This window comes from Scleropages formosus, chromosome 20 (assembly GCF_900964775.1).
Source record: "Scleropages formosus chromosome 20, fSclFor1.1, whole genome shotgun sequence".
Lineage (NCBI taxonomy): Eukaryota > Metazoa > Chordata > Actinopteri > Osteoglossiformes > Osteoglossidae > Scleropages > Scleropages formosus.
Genome location: NC_041825.1, coordinates 23,756,892 through 23,776,680, shown reverse-complemented (window position 1 = coordinate 23,776,680; position 19,789 = coordinate 23,756,892). Strand labels below are relative to the sequence as shown.

Below are 19,789 nucleotides of genomic sequence, written 5' to 3'. Positions count from 1 at the left end.
TATTTTTAAGTAGAACGTTACCCTGGAAGGAGGTGGCAGCATGCCAGCATTGGTCTGTCTGACTTACATACTAATTTACATAACTGCGCCCCTTAGACTTTCAGTCGCTCTGGTTTAATGTCAACCTAGATTTTTTGTTTTCCTCTCCTCCTTTGCCGGTTGGCCATTTCATCAAGAAATCGTCACGAGTATTGCTGCTAACCATATTTCATACTTTCATTGACATATTTATGAAGTGCTCTGTATTTTCAGGATAGATATAACAAAGAACTGTGTTGCAACCGGATTTAAGTCATCCCAACATTACTATTCCTGAAGTGTTTTAAGACATGATTCAGTTATAACTGTCACTAGACTGCAGGATGCTGCAAAACATATGGATTTGTGTGTTTGTTCAGCAATGGGTTATAGTTTGTCTGTAGACGTCTGTCTTTGCTTTAGCATATCTGAGTTGAACACCAGAATGAGTTTTGCATTATGTTCAATTAACAGCAGAAGGCATTAATTAAACTGTACATTTTTGATAGTATAAACACCTTTTTCTGTGTGTGAAGGAATACAGAGCCACGAGATGTGAAGGTCCAGGGTAGGGACAGAACTCGACCGCAGGATTTGGGTTGCGGGAAGCAGTGCAATCAGCTATGCAGGTAATAGCTGCCAGGAGCACGAAAGAAAGGGAACATACGAAACGGACTGGTGCTGAGGTGGGGGCTGGGGGCCGTGGAGCCACAACACAAAGCCCAGGTAAGAGGAGACCTGGGAACCAGAGATGAGAAAGAAGACCTGACAAAGAACAGGAGGGAGGGTGGAAGTGAGAGAGAGAAGAGAGGGAAGAGATTATTAATAGACGTTGATTCGTTAGTGTGGCGGAGAAAGTGATACGGTGCGCGGTCGCATAGCATCTCGACAACGTGAACTGGCTTCCCATTTTTTGTCCTAAAATAGAGCCAGGAGGGAGTGTATAAAAGAGGAGTGGCAGAGGCCCTCCCACTCACCTCGTCCTCGGCCAGCTACCTGACCTCCCTCTCCAGCCCCTCTCTCCAGCGTGTCCCCCAGAGCGCAGGTAAGGTCCCCCATGGAAATGAGCTGAGCAGCCTGCTCCCCGAACCCTGCACGTCTCTCCACATGTGGTGGTGGAGTTCTCAGGGCTCGTTGTGGTGAAAGCTGATGGTGATGGTGGAAAGCCACCCAAAAAGGCACCTGGCTGAAGCAGGGCAACATGACAGTGAGGGACACAGTCGCCTGAAGGTACTAATTAGCATTATAAGAATAGCTCAGATCTTCAACCATGCATTTGGGAAAGAAAAGCATGGATGTGTTAATTTGTAGCTACTCTGCAGTTATGAGTGAAGACCAAGATGTGAGCTTTTCTGTTTTGTAAATGTCTTTTGCAAAAAACCGTAGCGTGTTGTCTGTTTTATGGATATGCTAAATATTTTGGAAGATTTAATAGAAAATTTGATTGATTGGATGATTTAAGGGAGTGCATTATGAGCAGAACCTTTCAGTTTGAAGATACTGGCTATTTAAATGTTCACACAATGTTCATAATATCCACCCATCCATCCATCCATCCATCCATCCATCCATCCATCCATCTTCTTACCCTGTTGTCCTACTAGGGTTGCGATGGCAATAGGGGTATAATATACTGGTGAAATTTTTATTTATAAGTCCCTTTCAGATTTTCTGTCAAAACTAGAAACTGCTTGTGTTTTGGTTGTTAGTTTCTTAGAATTTGATCTCACTTCGGTGACTTATTGAAATAGCTCTGTAAAGAAACCTTTACAGTTTGACTTAGTTTTATTGTACTTGAAGGGTTATTCCATTATTTAACTTTCCTTTACTGTCTTAAACTATTGTGTTTTGTGGAATCTTCTTTGCTTTAAACTGTGTAGTTAGTTTAAACTTATTGGAAAGGTATTCTTACGTGGAAAGAATTTGCCAGGTTCTGTGAGATTTATTTTTTATATTGCCTCTAAGATGGTTTTTTTTTTTTTTGTATAGCTTTCGAGGCACTTTGTTTTTGTGAATGAAATGGTACTTTGGGTAAATTAAAAGGTGCCCCTGAAAAAACTATACCCATGTTTTAAAAAAAAAAAAAAAAGATAGTTTTGATCAGTCTGAACTGATTTTCAGAAGGAAATACAACAGTAGAATCTTATTCTTTGTTACATTTATTCATTGTGCTGATGCTTTTCTCCAAAGCGACTTATAATGTTAAGGTTACAGTTATCACAAGCTTTCAACTATTTACCCATTTGTATAGGGTTATTTTACTAGAGCAATTTAGGGTAAGTACCTTTACTCAAGAGTACTACACCCAGAGGTGGGAATCAAACCTGCAACCTTTGGGTCTAAAAAGGCAATAGCGCCAACCACTACAGTACCAGCTGTCCAATTGTTGCAATTCTTCTGCTGACGAATACTGTATTGAAATGTATGGGACACTGGAATGTTTTCAGGCTTTCTGTGTCACAGCCAACAGTCCACCATAAAATATAGTCCCCTGTGCTTTGTGTCAACACGTTATCTGACACCACAATCAATATATCATTATATGCTTGGTGGGGTAACCTAACCCCAGCTAGTAGCTATGGCTGAAGTTTCTTGGCGTATCATGATTCCCAATTTGATTAAAAGCTATTGATTGCTTCATCGCACATTTTAGCATACCCTAAAGTAAATTTTTTAAACGCCTTTTAGTGGCTCTGCTGTTCTTCAGTTGGTGCTTCATTGACCATCTGCATTGACGTGTTTGGGTTGACCATAAGAAAGGGGTAGATTCCACCAATGCTCCCAGTCCCCTGCATAGAAATGCCAGGAACCAGACAGTGAGCTGTAACCGATAGCATAGCTACTCCCATGCCCACTTTCTCTGCCAAACCATAACACGGCCAAATTAATTTTTTCCAAAAAGGTTTTGACCTCCTTCTGAACGTGGCAGTAACTAGTAAGGTATTCTTATTCACACTAAGCTTCAGCACCCATTTGAAGTATAATCCTTGAAAATTAAACCCTGATTGCTTTTGGTGGGGGTGAGGAAGGAGTGAGAATTAGTCATAGGAGTTTAGGGACTCCCTGAAGATGGGAGAGGAGGGGGGTATGAAAACCAGCACCCAGAGGTTCAAGACAAATGTCATGCAAGGGTATCACTTCTGCTGCGGTGCTCTGCTTGACATACAGTTTTTATCAGGCACACAACACACTGTCCCCCTTTTTTCCTCCACACTGCAGGAATGAGAAGATCCCAGATGGCTAATTTTTACAAGCAGGTTTATAACAGCCATGTATAATTCCAGGTGTTTATGAGGTAGGAGGTAACTAGGGCTACAAAAATCCATCTATCCATGCAATTTCAATAACATCTTGTCCTGACCAGGATTGTGGTGATCTGGAGCCTACCCCAGAAGCAGTGGGTGCAAGGCTGAGGGAGAATACCCTGGGCTGGATGCCAGTCCATTGCAGGGTACCCACACATAGTCAATCACCCATTCACACACTACAGGCAATTTAGTGTCACCAATGCACCTTAACTGCCTGTCTTTGGACTGTGGTAGGAAACCGGAGCACCCAGAGAAAACTCATGCAGACACAGGGAGAACACACAACTTCCACACAGACTAAGTGAGTTTCAAACCCATGTTCTTTTACACCACACAAGCGCTGAGAGGCAGAAGAACTACTTGCTGCACCATGACATGCTACATAAATCTGCAAAGCTAAACAACTATCCATCCAATGACCATTTGGATGGTCATTGGGTTGCAGTGATCCAGAGCCTATCCTGGAAGCATGGGGCACTGCAGGGAGCTACCCCCTGGACAGGATGCCAATCTATTACAGTGTAGTCACTCATAAGGGAGAACATGCAAACTCCACATAGAGTTTGGCTTAAAATCAAGCACTACATAGGTGCCAACAGTGCTACTTGAAAGGGCACCATTGCACACTACAAAAAGCTGCAAAGATAATAATAATAATAATAATAATAATAATAATAATAATAACAGCAGGACCTGAGTATGATCCCCTGTTGTCTTTTTGCATTTGTGTGTCTGTGTATTACATTGCTGTGTTGTATATTTTGGTAGATGCTTGTACGTAGTTTATGAAGCATTTTAAGTTGCATTGGACAAGGGTGTAAACTAAATACAAATTATTATTATCATTACAGCTGGCAGCTTGGGAATAGGGTCAGTAACGTGTCTCCAGTGAATGGGGATACCAAGGCACCAGATATGTTAATAAATGAACAGGTGGAGGGATGAGAGCTCCCAACAAGCTGTCAAAGCACCACAAAGCCCTGTCTGTCTGTCTGTCAGCCTGTGATCCAGGAAAGCCCAAGCTCCCTCCAAACCCCAAGCCTGCGACCACTCTATCCTACACACCTGTTGTGACCCTTGTCAGAAGCTTGCCAGAAAGGCTAGGGGAGAGGTCTGGTACCCGTCTCTAAAGAAGGGATCGGTTCAGTGTCTTTTGTGAACGTGGCCAAGACATAGACATCATCTGACTGTCAAACTGAAATCTAAAAATGGAGAGAGGGAGAGAGAGCAGTTCATTTTGAACCCAATGTAGGAGACATAAGCCTCAAGTGTCAGCTATGACTTAAAGGAGTATTTCATGTGCAAAACAAAATGACAAACCTACTTTAAGTGGCTGAAGTGGCAATGCACCCAAATACAGAACTGGAAATGCTCTTCATTTTATCAATTCTAATTACACTCCACTATCAAAATACTCTGTTGGCCATTTTGCATGGTAATTCTTTGACCGTCCTGCACTCTGTCTTCCAGCTGCAAGATGGCCATGAAAGACCTCCTGAAAGCTGATGACATCAAGAAAGCTCTTGATGCATTCAAAGGTAATAAGGAGATGGTTCCCTTTCCTTTCACATTCATCATCTGCAAGTAAGGGGCTGACCAATGGGAAGCTGCTTCTGTAGTGATTAAGGACACGGATTTATGATCATAAGCTTATCAGTTCACTCCATGTGGGGTCTTACCTATTTTTCTTTAATAAGATATATTAAATATGCCACTAATTACGATGTTACTTTGAAGATGCACATTACCCACAGTTCTGCCCCTTTTTACGAATTGCATTGGCTACAATCCCGGTAGGTGCAGACTCCTTTGACTATAAGAAGTTCTTCAACATGGTGGGCCTGAAGGCAAAGTCAGCTGAAGATGTGAAAAAGGCTTTCAAAATCCTGGATGTGGACAACAGTGGATTCATTGAGGAGGATGAGCTGAAGTGAGTGAGCAGCATCAGCACATTGTCTCTGTAAGCTCACACACACATAATTACACACAGAAGAGCAGCCTAGTTTGCCCTTCCCAGAAACCTTATTTCTTTCTGAAACAATTTAGGCAGTTCATTTCAGAAGAAGTATTGCAGCATCAAAGCTGACTGTTTCTGAGAGCTTCTATTCATCTCTTAACTGTCCTTTATTAACAGCTGGGGTAAGACAATAAAGCAAGGACAAAAAAAGAATAATGTTAAGTTGCAGGGTTACAAAATATTGACCAAAGTATACTCAGAGCAGGCAGTACATTTCTTGACTTTCCTGTGCGTTGTTCACCAACACCTGGATGCTTCAGAGACTGTGGTTCTCACCAATCTGTGGTACCATTCATGAACCTTCTATCCTCTGCACAGACATGTCTTGAAAGGGTTTTCCTCAGAAGGCAGGGAGCTCACCGATAAAGAAACCAAGGCACTCCTGACAGCAGGTGACAAGGATGGAGATGGCAAGATTGGCATGGACGGTAAGAGTCATCCCACCCGTAAAAGGTCATTTCAAAGTGTCAAGACTAGTCGTTGAGTTGCAGAAGAACTTTGTTCCACTCCTGTGCTAACATGCAGTAGCCCTTCCACCTTTCAAACTCCTCTCTTCTGTGTTTTCAGAGTTTGCAGCCTTGGTGCATGAATAGACGGCCCACCTCCTGCCTTGGCCAACTTGCGCTCCGCCCTCTCCCTGTCCTTTCCTCCCCATCCCAGAACACTGCCCACCTCATGACCCCCATCCCGCACCCCCCTGGCTCAAACGTCCACTGAAGCTTGACTCTTTCCACTCCAGCATATTGGACTGGAAGCAACACAGCAGTGGGGGAGGATGGTTGAGTAGGGGCACTCACAAACTCAGTAACCCTATTTTTTTTCCATTTTTTTTAATAAAGAATAAATTGTATATGTTTCTGTTGTTTTGAAATATCAAACTATTTCATATTAAGGACATGTAGATATGTAAACAACTTCCATCTCTTCTGTTTTGTTCAACCTTCTGCCTCTCTCCGTCACTTGCACACTCCTCCTCACCTTTCCTCCCCCAGTCCTTCTTCTGGTTATGAGTGGCGACATACTCAGAAAGAATCATTTGAGGTCAAGCCGTGAAGAGAGAAAAGAAAAAAATTAAAAATAAAACCATGCCTTGACTATATGCAGTCATACTGGTTTACTTTATTGCATTGCTTCTGCTAGACAGTGGTTTGAGACTTTCAACACTTCAATGTGCAAAGAGCTACATCGTCTGCTTAATGTTTTGGTGTTTAACTGACACTTTTAATCTAATTGAATTTACAGTTTTATTATTATTACTATTACTATTCAGCTGATGCCTTTGGGGAAGGCAACTTGCAATGTTATGAAGATGTACTAAGCTACTGATAATTATTCGCCCATTTGTGGAGCTGCGTTGTTTTACTGTAATTTCTCAGCGTAAGTATTTTGCTCAAGAGAACAACAACAGAGATTCAAACCAAAGACCTTTAATTGGAAGTTAACAATTCTAACCAATATGCTACCTGGTCTCCTTACAGCTTCACCATTTATACAGCTGGATGTTTTACTGAAAGAATTTGATTTACTAGAGCATGGAATTTAACAGGCAGCATCAGGTTATAGGTCCATGTTCATAATTTCTGTGCTACCTGTACTCCAGTCCTTCCGTTTGAAGGTGATGAGTTAACATCATTACTGGTCTTCTGTAGAGAAACAACATGCATAGTCATTCCTAAACCCAAATCCATTGCAGAGCAGTGGTCTCCAGCTGGAGTCAAAGAAATTCATAAAATCAGTCACCTGAAAAATACATTCACTGCACTGAAGGCCCTGTTAGCAGCACTATGAATCAACGGCGCTTGAGGGAGGTGAGACGTGTCAACGCCTCTTCAAGGGCCAGTGCTAAGACTTTGCATGAAACCCAACACGGCAACGTGTGTCCGCCACAGCCTCCAAGATGGACATGCAACATGACTTGAAAGCATTACAGGGCAGATGACACACACACCTCAGCATGTCACCTTGTATATAACACCCTGGGAAAGGAAGCACGTCACACAGCGGTTAAGGAAGTGAACATGTTACCAGGAGGCTGTAGATTCAAATCCCCAGAGGCGCCTTGCTACTGCACCTAAGAGTGAAGCACCTTTGCCTTTTTTGCTTTAATTAAATATTTAAGAGGAATACGTAAGTGGGTAAAATAATTTTAAAACCAATAAAATGCAGTTTAAACAAATAAAGTTATACAGTATGTTGTATGACATGACAATTATATTCCAGATAATCTCAATAAAATAGCAATGAACACAAAATATTTATATAATGTTTGTATTTAGATAAGAAACCCCTGCAATATCCATCCATATCCACAATTATCTTAACAAATTCTAATGTATGTTTATATAACTCTGAGTATGTTCCTGTCTATGTTAAGAAGCCATATCAAAGTTCAGTGGAAAAAGTATTTTGTTCATATTGGAATATTGGAACTTCTTACCTCATGGCATAAGAAGTGTTATGAGGTTTAACTATGTAAGTGCATAGCCTCCACTTCACACAGAATAAAACACACATCTCCACTATTAACGGGGCATTGATGACTGACATGTACACGCACTTTTGTCACACTGTGTTGTGCATTAGTGAATCCTTGGGGCTGATCTGTCATTAGTTGTCGTGGGTCGGAGCTTCACTGTGGCAAAAGGATTGGTTCCCCTGCAAAGTGGTGAACAACAAAACTGAAAAACAGGTAGCTTGTCTGACATTCAGTCAGCTAATAATGAGCAAAAAGAATGTCCCCCTCAACTCCCTTCTCAGGGCCCTCTCCTCTTACCTGGGGAACAGCTCTGGCCGTAATGTTTGCTCAGTGGTTTTCTGAAAGAAAGGGAAATAGAGTGCATGTCAACTGCGTATCCCTACAATCCACCATCTGATCTCTATCAACTCATCCTTTATGTCTCCTCAATCCACTAAGAAAGAGCATGGCTAGTCCTGATCTACCCTCTGCCTGCAGGGACCATTTAGCAATGAAATCGTATTAAATTTATCTTTAATTAACAGTATCTTTCTGCTGATTCAGCTTTATTTTTCAATTGCTTCTTGTTAGCCACACTTAACTTTGCCTTTCCTTTAAAAGCCACCAAAGCCAAAAATACTGGACACAAGTATTTGCTCTGTGAATAAATTTCAATGTAGTGTCAGATTTTCCACACAGAAAGACACAATACTCAAAACCACTATAATTGTAACATCTTCCGGTCCCATGCACTTGCCACTAGGGGGATCTCCCTCTCAATCACTGAAGGTAAAACACCTGTCACTTGGAATGTCACCATTTCACTCATTGTAAAGCCTTGTGACACAATCCAATGCCAAGTCACCACGTTTCTTGGCAATCTTGTTGTCATCAAGGGGTCCACAAAGAGCTCATTGTTTACATTACCGCTGTTCATGTCTTAAATATAAACCTTAAGTTGGATCCACATATCTAATTTTTCCTGTGCTATTATGGAAGTCTTTGCCATCTCATGGATCCAGCAGAGCTTGATGCAATCAAAACATACCAAATTAAAACATATTTTTGCCACCAATATAACAGTCACAAAATTGGTCTCCAGTGTCTTTTCAATGCTGTAGAGGAATTACAGTGCAGAGTTCAGGAAAGTAAAGCTCTGCCACTAGACTCATTCTTGGATTCAGCATCACTTCAACAAATCCCAGCAAAGTCCCATTCGGGTATGTCTTGCCCAAAGCCATGGGGGTTACTGCAGTTCAATGTGCCTCTGTCTTGAGCCTTCATGCAAGAATTTCAGACCTTTGGGTATCAAGATTGTAGAGTTTATGAATTCCTGTGCATCATGATGTAGGCCTCTGTCACTCAGAAGAGATAATCTTCTTGATCACCAAGTCACTTGGTTCTCCAGTGGTATTGAGCTATCCTTAGCTCATTGTGCATGATCTCAGTTTCCTGTAGAGTAAGGTTGACTTACTCTCCTGGGTCCACATCATGTAGAAGGTCTTGGCAGACTCTTCCTCATCATGTTGCTTCCATTACAAGTTTTGGTACCAGAATTCCAGGTAAGGTATCTCAGCAATGTCAGAGCTTGGTAAAAGAATTTGGTAAGGCAAAACTGGCTGTCGTTCCCCCACACTGTCCATCAGATTGCATCATAGATCTGCTGCCAGGCAGTACTCCTCCATGGGGCAGGATTTACATGTTGTCCATACCTGACACCAAGGCTTTGAAGGAGAATATAACTGAGGCCTTAGTGCTTGTATTTATTCAACCATCTACTTTGCCTGCTGCTGCAGGTTTTTTCTTTGTTCAAAAGATTGATGGGGGTCTATGACCCTGTATGGATTATCTTCTCCCTTTGATCCAAGCAGCTTCATAGCATGTCATGAGAATTATGATTTTTAACAAATTAAAACTGACGCACTTATAACCTCATTAGCATAAGGGAGGGTGATTCTGTATTCTGCATTCTGTAGCGCAGTGGGATATTATGAATATCTTGTAATGCCTTTTGGTTTTACAAATGCACCTTTCTCAAGTCTTTGTAAATGAAATGCTGCGATATCCCCAGTTACTGGGTAATCATCTGCATCAGCAATGTTCTGACCTACGCTAGGTGAAGAGGAACATATTCATAATGTCTGATGGATTCTGAGCCATTTTGAGTTGCTAGAGAACTGTTTACACATGAACACAGAAAGTGTAGATTCCATCAATCTACAGTGATTTTTTTAGTTTATATCATTATAAAGAATCTAGATGAAAGAAGTATTAAATTGGTCACAGCCCCACTCTGTAAAATATATACACTGCTTTACTTTCGTCTGTTAATTGTTGCTGGTAGTTTTATCTCTGTTGCAGCATCTTTAACAGCCTCAATGCGTGCCTCTCAAAAGAGGTTCAGTTGGTATTCCAAGGAGCTCAGGGCTTCATAAAAATTGTTTCACCATTGTGCCGATCTTGATACCCTGATTTGTCATTACCTTTTGAGGTGTTGTTGAATGCCTTGGATTAAGTGTGGAAGCTGTTCTTACCCAGAAGTAAAGGTCACGACAGAAACTCTACCCATAGATCTTTTTTTCTAAGTTGTCACCCGTGTAACTTCTGGCCGTGAAACTCGCCTAAGAATTAAAGCAGCACTGGACAGAGGTAGCCATCAATCCTTTTATGGTTTATATGAAGAAGAGTCTTGAACCTGATATATATATGCCAGCAAGGACACAGTCCAATGAGTTTACATTACCTACCTTGCTGTCAGAAGGCTCCCCTCTCCTGTCTGATGTGGGTGTTGTCAGATGCAGATTGGCTGCACTCGCATTCAGGGGTGGAGCACGGGGTGGGATCCCATTACAATTTCGACCTTCCATCTGGTCAGCTGTGTCCCTTTGGTCCTTTTGGTCCAGCAGGTTGTTCAAACTGTGACTTCTTAGAGCAGGACTGCCATGGGGTCGAAGGTCATAACTGCAACGGCAGTATTACATTTACATTACATTTATTCATTTAGCAGACGCTTTTCTCCAAAGCGACATACATCTCATAGAAAACACAATTTGTGCATTACCTTTGGAGATGGAGACATAACAGCAGATGTGTGATTCTTAAGTACAGTTAGTTTGTTTCCTTCCCCATATGCTCCGGTATTCATCACACCATTATTTGCATAAAACTTTACCAGAATATCACCGATTCCTAATCACCTTCCTAGTAGTTTTTTTTTGAGATACACCTATACATAAATATTAACAGTATAAAGCTCTGATAAACATTTCTGTATATCTAGAATGCCTCATTTCAAACAAATTTATAATTTTCTTTGACAACTATTCAGAGGAAAGGTCATGCAAAAAAGAAAAGGAAACACTGAACTATCTGTATTGGTTCTCTTTCGTGTTGACTCAAATTCTATATTTGTACATTACACAAGAAAACAGCAAAGAAAAAAATTACATTTCTCAGCTACATATGAGCATGTAATTATTCCACACTTTCACTGATACACTACATGTGTTGTTCAAAGGGTGACTTACCTGGATCCAAATATTTTGGGCGTGTCCTCTAGAGGGGTGACATAGGCAGCAGGAAACCAGCCCTGACTGTTACAGAGAAACAGTGGTCAGGGAAATCCTTTTCACCAAACTCTACAGAGTAACACACACTCACATACAACCCAACATACACACGCACTCTGTGTTGGTCTCTCACCGGAAGTTACTGTCTGACCTCCCATACAGCCAACCGTTTCGGGGTTCCTGGACCAGCACAGTGATTAGGTCTCCCTGGGCAAAGGGCAGCAGAGTGGGGTTGGAGGAGGGAAGGTGAGGTGCCAGTGCTTTCATCTGTCTACCCACACCCATCCCCAGTGTCTCCCCTACAGAGCTGGAACGGGCGCGGATGGGCTGAGGGGAAGGGGCTGTGGGACATGAAGAAAGGGATGCAGAGGAGAAGGAAACAGTACAATGACTACAGTCGCTAAACAAAAACGTAAACGTTTAAAAATTAGACTTTACAATAAATTCTGCTGTGAAGTTCAGCAGTCTTTGTAGCACCGGGGCCCAACACTGTAATTACGTGGCCTCAGTAAAAAAGCAGACGCTCTCCCAGCGCATCTGTTATTAATCTAAAGTGCGGCTCTCTTCATACCAGGTTAATGGCCCTGCTGTAAAATGAGACACTTATTTTAAAATGAGACTATACGTGTTAGTTATAGATTTAAGGTAAGAAGAAGTCATTTTACGCTGATGTAGAATCGGTGCAATATATTTACTACACACCATGGCCCTGCCTTAGGATAAACAGTTATCAATAATGAAGGAGTATTTTAATACAGTTGTATCCTGCTTCTGATACTGGGTAATTCTGACCAGCCAAAGGTCTGTAAATTTTTTTTTTATTTTATAATAAAAGTGGGGGGGGCGTGGTGGTGCAGTGGGTTGGACCGGGTCCTGCTCTCCGGTGAGTCTGGGGTTTAAGTCCCGCTTGGGGTGTCTTGCAACGGACTGGCGTCCCGTCCTGGATGTGTCCCCTCCCCCTCCAGCCTTGAACCCTGTATTGCCGGGTTAGCCTCTGGCTCCCCGCGACCCCGTATGGGACAAGCGGTTCAGACAATAATAAAAGTGGCAAAACATTAGAATTATTGAAAAACATGACAAATTCTGTTGTAAGATAAGTTATAAAACCTTAAGAAAGAGCACTATGATCTTCCCACCTCTGGAGGGCACTCTGCCAAGTGCTTGCTCCTCCTGGCCAGTCCAGATCCGTTCTTTGTCTTCCTCTCTGACTCCAGTGTGCAGAAATGAATTCACAGAGCTTCGACTCTACAGGGAGACGAGATCCTCACAATTAAACAGAGAGCAGGTCCATATTATGAGATTCCCATCCACGGAGCACGGTCCGTCTTGGACCTTACCGCTGTGTCCTGGTCCAACAGGGATGGGGTTCGAGGCCTGGACACTCGAGTTTCATTAACCAGCTCCTTCCAGCCCTCAGCCTTCAGCTGGAGCCCAACCCCTGTCTGAGAGGGAGAATGCTGCCTTTTATTCTACCATCAGGTCCAGGAACAATGTGATCACATCTCATAAATGGATGAGTTGGGTCCCAGTACGTGATACACATTGCCTCTCCCATTTTCATTCATTAGAGCGAGAGTAGGGAACTACAGGTGTGATGTACATTGGCAGGGACAGTACAAGCTGCAGTGAACGCTCTTTCGTGTCCATTGTCTCAAACATGAGAGATAGTTGGGCATCCAGTCAGATGCTTGGATGCAACAGAGAGAACAACTACAGTCAGTGTTCTGGTACATGGCTGATTAACAGAAAATTACCAGATAGAAAATCATCTAATTTGCTAACTGGGACAATTTTTTATCTAGTTGGGTGATGTCTTTTATGCACTAAAATTCATTTTCATGGCTAGGACAAAACGAAAGCCCATAATGTTTCAGCTACACAGCTACTCTGAGCCTGAGAGGTGTCAACTACTCCCCATCCCTCCTACACGCACATACACATCCACAACGCCAATAACATCAGAGACCACAGACTACCTTGAGCACACAATCTACCTCTGCAGGACTTTGCACATGTACAACGTCCATGTTTACATTGCGCACCGCACACTTTATATACGTCTATAACTTTGTTTCTTGTATTTTTGCACTAATAGTAATTTTTGTAAAGTTGTGATTTACGCCTTGTGTTTTTTCTTTCCTTGCGTTTTCACTTCGTTATGTCCTTACAATTTATGTCATAGGCTGCTGAGAGGATTCACAGAGTAAGAATTTCATTGTATGGTGTAACGAACTGTTTACTGTACACATGACAATAAATTCCTGGATCTTGATTCTGTCCAGGTCTTATATAGAATGAGTACAGCAGGACACTTCTCTGTGTGTGTGTGTGTGTGTGTGTGTGTGTGTATACCTTGTTGATGAGATATAGTAAGGACTGGGTGAGGCCACAGTGTTTCTCAGCCAGAAAGCGATACCTCCTCTCCTCTTCTTTCAAGGCTTCATGGTGACTCTGTCTGAGGAATTGCATGTAGTCACTGCTCTCCTGCAGGATCACACACACACACACACACACACACCCACACACACACAATGTTTTTTTTACAAGAAGCCAAGACAATTTAATGTCATGGTGGCTCCACACAGAAACTCTTCCCACATTGAATGCCCACCCACACTGCCTCACCAGTGAGTTTCTGTAGGTTCCTCTCCTCAACTGCAGCTGTAAAGCTGCTGCCTGGTTCCTCACTTCTATCTCATAGCGTTCCATGCTGCCCTGGAGGACACACAGCCATTTGTAGGTATTGCAGTACATTACATTACACTGTTCATTACATCATTGCAGCACGACATCAGATGTGCACTGCTTTGCATGGTTACAATATACTACGTGTGTTCTTATACAGTATGTGTTAGGCACATAAAGTGCAAGGGTCCCAGCTGCTATGCCAATAATAAAGAGATGGTAAACTACTCATATAGACAAAAGTATGGTAAAACTGTGATTTAGGCCCAAAGTGTCTGCAAAGCACCTATATAAACTAACGCACACAAACACAGACATAAAGCCATGAAGCACCCTGCACCCCTCACATGCCTCTTTCTTCACACTGCATAACTCCCACAGTGGGACACTCCACCATGTGGATCAGTTTACGTTTGCACCCCTTCCAGGGCCACATGGTGCCCACTGATGAGTGACATCTCTCGGCACCGACAGCAGGGTACACAGGATACCTCTGGGCCAACGCATGGGTGTGGTGGTGCTCAGGGGCAGGACGGGCAGTGCATTAGGTCACTGACAATGGGTCACTTCTTCAAGGCTTCTCTGTGTGCACATTTACCCTGGTCATTTCAACACATTGAAATTAAGAGAGGAGCAAAGCTACCCACTGAGATGTAGTCCCCATCCAGCCTGACATTGTTGTCCATCTCCTGCAGCACCTCAGCATGGAACCACTGGAACTGGAAGTAAAAAAGGCAGCACAGAAAGCTGTTAAACAAGGATGGGGTGAAACTAATGAGAATAACAATAATAAATCAGAACTTACAACTCCATCCAGTTCAGCAATGAGTCTCCTTTGGCTTTCAGATATCTGCATCAGGACATCTCCTGAGATGAAAACAGAGAGACTTCTCCGGATAGGGACATGAACTTGTAACCAGCAGGGGGCCAGTTCGAGTCCCAGGTTGGACCCTTGGTGCGAGCAAAGAATATAACCTGAATGACTTCTGTAAGACTACATCTATATAAATAGGTATAACTGCAGGTGATTTTGGATAAAAGTGAGAGCAACGCAACAAAGGCAATTTTGTCAAACATACAATACCAGTGAAAAGTGTGAGTTCACCTGGACAAGACCTGTATGGGACAAACTGGACAGATGAGTTAAAACAAAGCAACACACCAGTATCCTGGGACCTGCTGCAGAAGAGCTGGGTGCTTCATTTCCTTATCAAACTTGGTAACCAAATACCTTCGGGGAAAAAAAGCTTTCCAGCAGCGCCTCTTTTGAACATTTGACTCGTGCTGCACATTCATGGAGCCATTAAGCCCATTTTGTTTTCATGACACCCATAATAAACAGTCCAGTGTCACACTTCTACTGTTTCACCTGAATGACTATGCAGCTTCAAGATATGATCAAAACAGATATAGAAAAAAAAAACAGCAATTAGCACACCAGGGTGGCCCTGTGGGTAAAGAAATGATCGGAGCAAGGCTGAGTACCGCTCTCCATCCATTATTCAGAGGCCTGGTGGAGTCCAGCCACCTGATACCTGTCATGGTACCCTGAGCACCTGCAGCGTCATGCCAACTCACACCTGGTTGCCGTGACCGGGCTGCACCCGTGTGCCACACCAGTTTTGCTATTCATTATTGCAAAAGGGATACTGTTACTTGTAGATGGATGCACAAACACATACACCCCAACATATACAACACTCATAGCAGACAGCCATTGGGAAGCCATTAAAAACAAAGATATTCCTTGTTTCTTAACTGAATTTATGAGCTGGGGATCAGAATGTATTCAAGAATAATGAAAAGAAAAGGTGTCTGTTGCCTGTGCTTGGTCAAGCCAAGAGGAGGGCGAGCCTGATTTTGCCTTAAACTTTACTCTGCCATCACTGCTGTGAAGCACGGCGGTCTTTGTAGCACCGGGGCCCAACACTATACTGTATTTACGTGGCTTCGGTAAGAGAGCCGACACTCTCCCAGGGCATCTGTCAGTAATCTAAGGTGCGGCTCTCCTCATACCAGGTTAATGGCCTTGCTGTAAGTAATAACAGACGCTGTCTTCAGTTTCCCATCCTTTGCTGTCGCGATGCATGTCAGAGGTGTCTCCGTCACAGTTCCATCTATCGTTGTAACACCTTGAGCATGTGAAACACACAAGCTGGACGGAGGACTTTTGGAGAACCGGGGACCAAAAGGCACAGTTACGCCAACTCCCTCCCGAGATTTGAACTCATAACCATCTGGCTCCGGGTCTGTTGCAGAGCTTTGTGAACAGGCTTTTGCTGGAACCTTTTTTGATTACTGGTGGTCATTGTTTCCTAACAAATAATATCATGTATCGCTGTCATTTCATTAGTGGTATGTAATATAATCCGTTGGCATTGTCGTGCGTATGGGGTGGGAGGGTTGGGGTCAGCTGGCACTCACCCAGAGAGCGCGAGGTCATGGTGTGAAGAGCCTGCTCTCCCATCTTGGCCACAGCCCTGAAGTATGCCTCACCAGTTACGGCCAAGGCTGCAAAACACACACATAGCCATCCATGGGCACACACACATCACAGGAGAATGACACATGCAGAGAAGAGTTAGAATTTCTGAACCAACTGCATTTTTGTGGTACATTTGAACCACTGTGCTTGTGCTCAAGAGTCGCGTTCCACCGGGCTGGATTCGTCATTGTTACCAGTCTACGGATTCAAGGAGGTCCGAGGCGATCACATTTCCAAATACGCTGAAACGAAGCCCACTTCTGATATTTATTTGATCAATTAATAAATGACAAAATGGAGCAAAATGGTTGAATGCTTTTCAGCGAGTTACTTTAGGTGTTTGAAATTGTCACTGGGTCCTATTTAAAGCTGCTGCAGACATAAGCAAAGCATATTAAGCCAAGAAATAAAGCCAAATGCACTCTGTGGAAGTATCGCACACGGACCATGTTAAACACGTGAGAACAGACACGCAAGCGCACGCGCAGACATCCGCAAACCTTTGAACGCCTGGACGTAGCTGTTTCCCAAGGACACCAGCTTCTGCAGGCCGGGGTTAAAATGTTCCATCAGATTCTGTAAGGATTAGGAAGAAAGCTCCAGACTTCAGCAGGACTTTGTGTTTGCACCTCTGAGCAAAGCACTCCACCCGAACTGCTTCGTAACCAGTTTATTATAATACATTTTTACACGCTGACACTTTAATCCAAAGCAATTGCTCAATGATACATTTACATTTATTCATTTAGCAGACGCTTTTGTCCGAAGCGACGTACATCTCAGCAAAAGTACAATTTATGCATTGCATTAAGAGAAGGAGACATAGCTGCAGACATGAAAGTCTCAAACAAACCTAGTTCATTACCTACCACTTGCTGCACCGATCTTCATCGTTCAAGTAGGTGCATAAAACACAGGACAAACAAATCCCGATACCCTCCCACCAATTTTTTTTTTTTTTATATTATAAGATACACAAATAAGCAAGTACAATGCCAGAATAGTGGCTGAATAAAGGTTGTATCTGGGGATGCTTATGGAGTTACGATGGGTGAACAGTTACACCGTAAATGAGCTGGAGAGATCTTGGGCAAAGTGGATCTGGAAAAGGTGGGTTTTCAGACCCTTCTTGAAAACAGGCAGAGTTTCTGCAGTTCTGGGTGACAAGGGAAGGTCATTCCACCACAACGGACCCAGAACCGAGAACCTCAGAGCTTTGCCTTTCGTGCGCGGAACCACCAAGCGAGCAAAAGTAGATGACGACAGTGCAGCATGAGGGTCTCAAACCGCCATCCCTCATCTTGCAACTACATCTCTTTGCTTACCAGGTTACTTGTTACATATTAAAGTCTACGCAATAAAAATTCCTTTCGGCAACGGCATCTGGTGAAGACAAGTCATACAGAACAAGGAGTAACTGATTTAATTTTCAATCCGACAAAACGTCCCAGTCAGCAGTAACAATAAGCAGTAATGAAGGTCCAAATGGATATAAAATCCAATGAGGATAGATGAAGCAACGCTGAGTGGTAGCATGAAAATAATCTATGACGGCGATACAGAAATTGTGTAGAATCTGCAAAACAAAAGCGCTGTGCTTTAAAATACTTCATTATTATTCGACATACAGATAGTGCTCAAAAGTAAGTAGTATCTGCAGGTTTTCAAATTGCAGAAGATTCCCAGGAGTTACGTTTATTATTTTATTATAGAGATCAAAGACCAGTTTTATCCGTCCAAACAATCCAGCACAGATTGTTACTCTGGTAATTTTACTGCGGCTCAAACAGAGGTTCAAAACACTTTGTCATTTCTACATTTCTTAACCATGTCTCCCCACCGTCCCCGACTTTAGACCCTTTTTCCGTGCTGTTGATGGTGGACAGCACGGCTGCTCCTCTCAACCATAATGCTAACCCTGCCGGGCCGAGACTTTTCACGCCATCAAACGGAGATCAAAAAGTTACAGCAAAAAGCACCAAATCAGAAATCAGCAGCATCTCTTTCTGGCAACCTTACAATTTGCTGAACAGAAATACAGTATAACTCGTATGGGATGGTCACATATCTGTGAAAATTACAGCACAAGGTACCTGCTCATTCTTGGGTTTCTGCAATTCATAAACCACATGGTGGGAGCTGAAGTGTTCCATGTGGATGCTAATTTCCATCTCAAACATTACTCTACCCGCTACAAACAAATGACGGCATAGGAGGTGTGTGTTCTCTGCTAATGACAATGCTGCAGAAACTTACAGCACATCCCGACTTGTGGCGAGGCTACAAAGCATATGATTGATTTTCACACAAGCGTGACTTATGAGACAGCTCACAGTAGTGATGCCACCTATCAGTGCAAGCGGTCAGTGATTATGCTATCATTGCAAAAAAAAAAATGATGAACCAATTTGTCAATACACACCAATTAGTAATTAGTCTCGCTACACAAATATAAGGACCAACAGGAAGGAGATATGACAAAATGCCCCACACAATCTGCCATTGGCATGCAGTAACTTACCATGTACAACCTTAATGTGGATCTGTGAAGCTGATCACTGCTGGATCCTGACATGGTGAAGCTCGCCTGCTACCAAACCATTGAATGAAAAAGCATTCTATGAGGCTTTGTGCTCACAGGATGCACACACCACACACAGGTAATGCCACTGGAAACAACTATGGATGACAAGTTACTATAGATAATACCCATGGATACTATTAACAATTTTCATGGATACTGCGTATGAGAAGTATCAGTAACACTGATAACTATGAAAAATATCTAAGGATAATTCCTGTGGTAACAATGAATAATACCCATGAAAAATACCTATGCATAATGGCTAATAACTCACTGATGTGTGAATACCTGCGGCTGCCACTGCAATCACCCCGAGAATGACGTTCCTCTGTTTCTACCCCTGTAGCGCCACGAAGATCTGATAGCGCTGCCTCTGGGCAATAAGCCTTTTTTATTGCCGGGTGTCATCGGGACAGGAAAAAGAGAGAGGCCATTGATACTGCACTCGCTCGTAAATTATTGAAAGGTGCTATAAAAAGAAAAGAGCCTGTTCCATGTGAAGGTGTGCCAACTTAAACCTCTGAATATGTAAGCAACAAAATCCTTATGTTCACCCCAATATCTTATGCAAGCTGTTTATTTTAATGAATTTATGTTTTTAAATGCAATATATTAACACATAATACACATTTCTAATTACAATTTCATATCTTGCACTAAAATATGAA

The 19,789-nt window shown here is 42.7% G+C and overlaps 2 protein-coding genes across 2 annotated transcripts; one reads left to right on the top strand and one right to left on the bottom strand.

Annotated features, from left to right (window-relative positions):
- Positions 1-980: 980 nt before the first annotated feature.
- Positions 981-6,442, top strand: pvalb7 (parvalbumin 7). The gene is made up of 5 exons (XM_018759802.2): positions 981-1,063; positions 4,797-4,864; positions 5,124-5,256; positions 5,662-5,771; positions 5,911-6,442. Exons 2-5 carry the CDS (start codon positions 4,804-4,806, stop codon positions 5,934-5,936), a joined length of 330 nt encoding a protein of 109 aa, XP_018615318.1. The 5' UTR covers positions 981-1,063; positions 4,797-4,803; the 3' UTR covers positions 5,937-6,442.
- On the bottom strand, positions 6,264-19,779 carry baiap2l2b (BAR/IMD domain containing adaptor protein 2 like 2b). Its single transcript, XM_018759801.2, has 15 exons — positions 19,410-19,779; positions 19,059-19,127; positions 17,038-17,113; positions 16,477-16,563; positions 14,858-14,919; positions 14,700-14,771; positions 13,993-14,082; positions 13,720-13,851; positions 12,705-12,809; positions 12,504-12,612; positions 11,501-11,708; positions 11,326-11,391; positions 10,546-10,759; positions 8,117-8,157; positions 6,264-7,998 (listed from the first exon to the last, which is right to left on the bottom strand). The coding sequence occupies exons 2-15, from the start codon at positions 19,110-19,112 to the stop codon at positions 7,923-7,925; spliced, it is 1,392 nt and encodes a 463-aa protein (XP_018615317.1). The 5' UTR covers positions 19,113-19,127; positions 19,410-19,779; the 3' UTR covers positions 6,264-7,922.
- Positions 19,780-19,789: the final 10 nt, after the last annotated feature.

Coding starts and splice junctions, on each gene's coding strand:
- pvalb7 (XM_018759802.2), top strand. CDS start 4,804: ATGGCCATGAAAGACCTCCTGAAAGCTGATGACATCAAGAAAGCTCTT. Junction 5,257..5,661: donor ATTGAGGAGGATGAGCTGAA/GTGAGTGAGCAG, acceptor TCCTCTGCACAG/ACATGTCTTGAAAGGGTTTT. Junction 5,772..5,910: donor TGGCAAGATTGGCATGGACG/GTAAGAGTCATC, acceptor CTGTGTTTTCAG/AGTTTGCAGCCTTGGTGCAT.
- baiap2l2b (XM_018759801.2), bottom strand. CDS start 19,112: ATGTCAGGATCCAGCAGTGATCAGCTTCACAGATCCACATTAAGGTTG. Junction 17,114..19,058: donor CCACATTAAGGTTGTACATG/GTAAGTTACTGC, acceptor TAATCCTTACAG/AATCTGATGGAACATTTTAA. Junction 12,810..13,719: donor TACTATATCTCATCAACAAG/GTATACACACAC, acceptor TCTCCCTCTCAG/ACAGGGGTTGGGCTCCAGCT.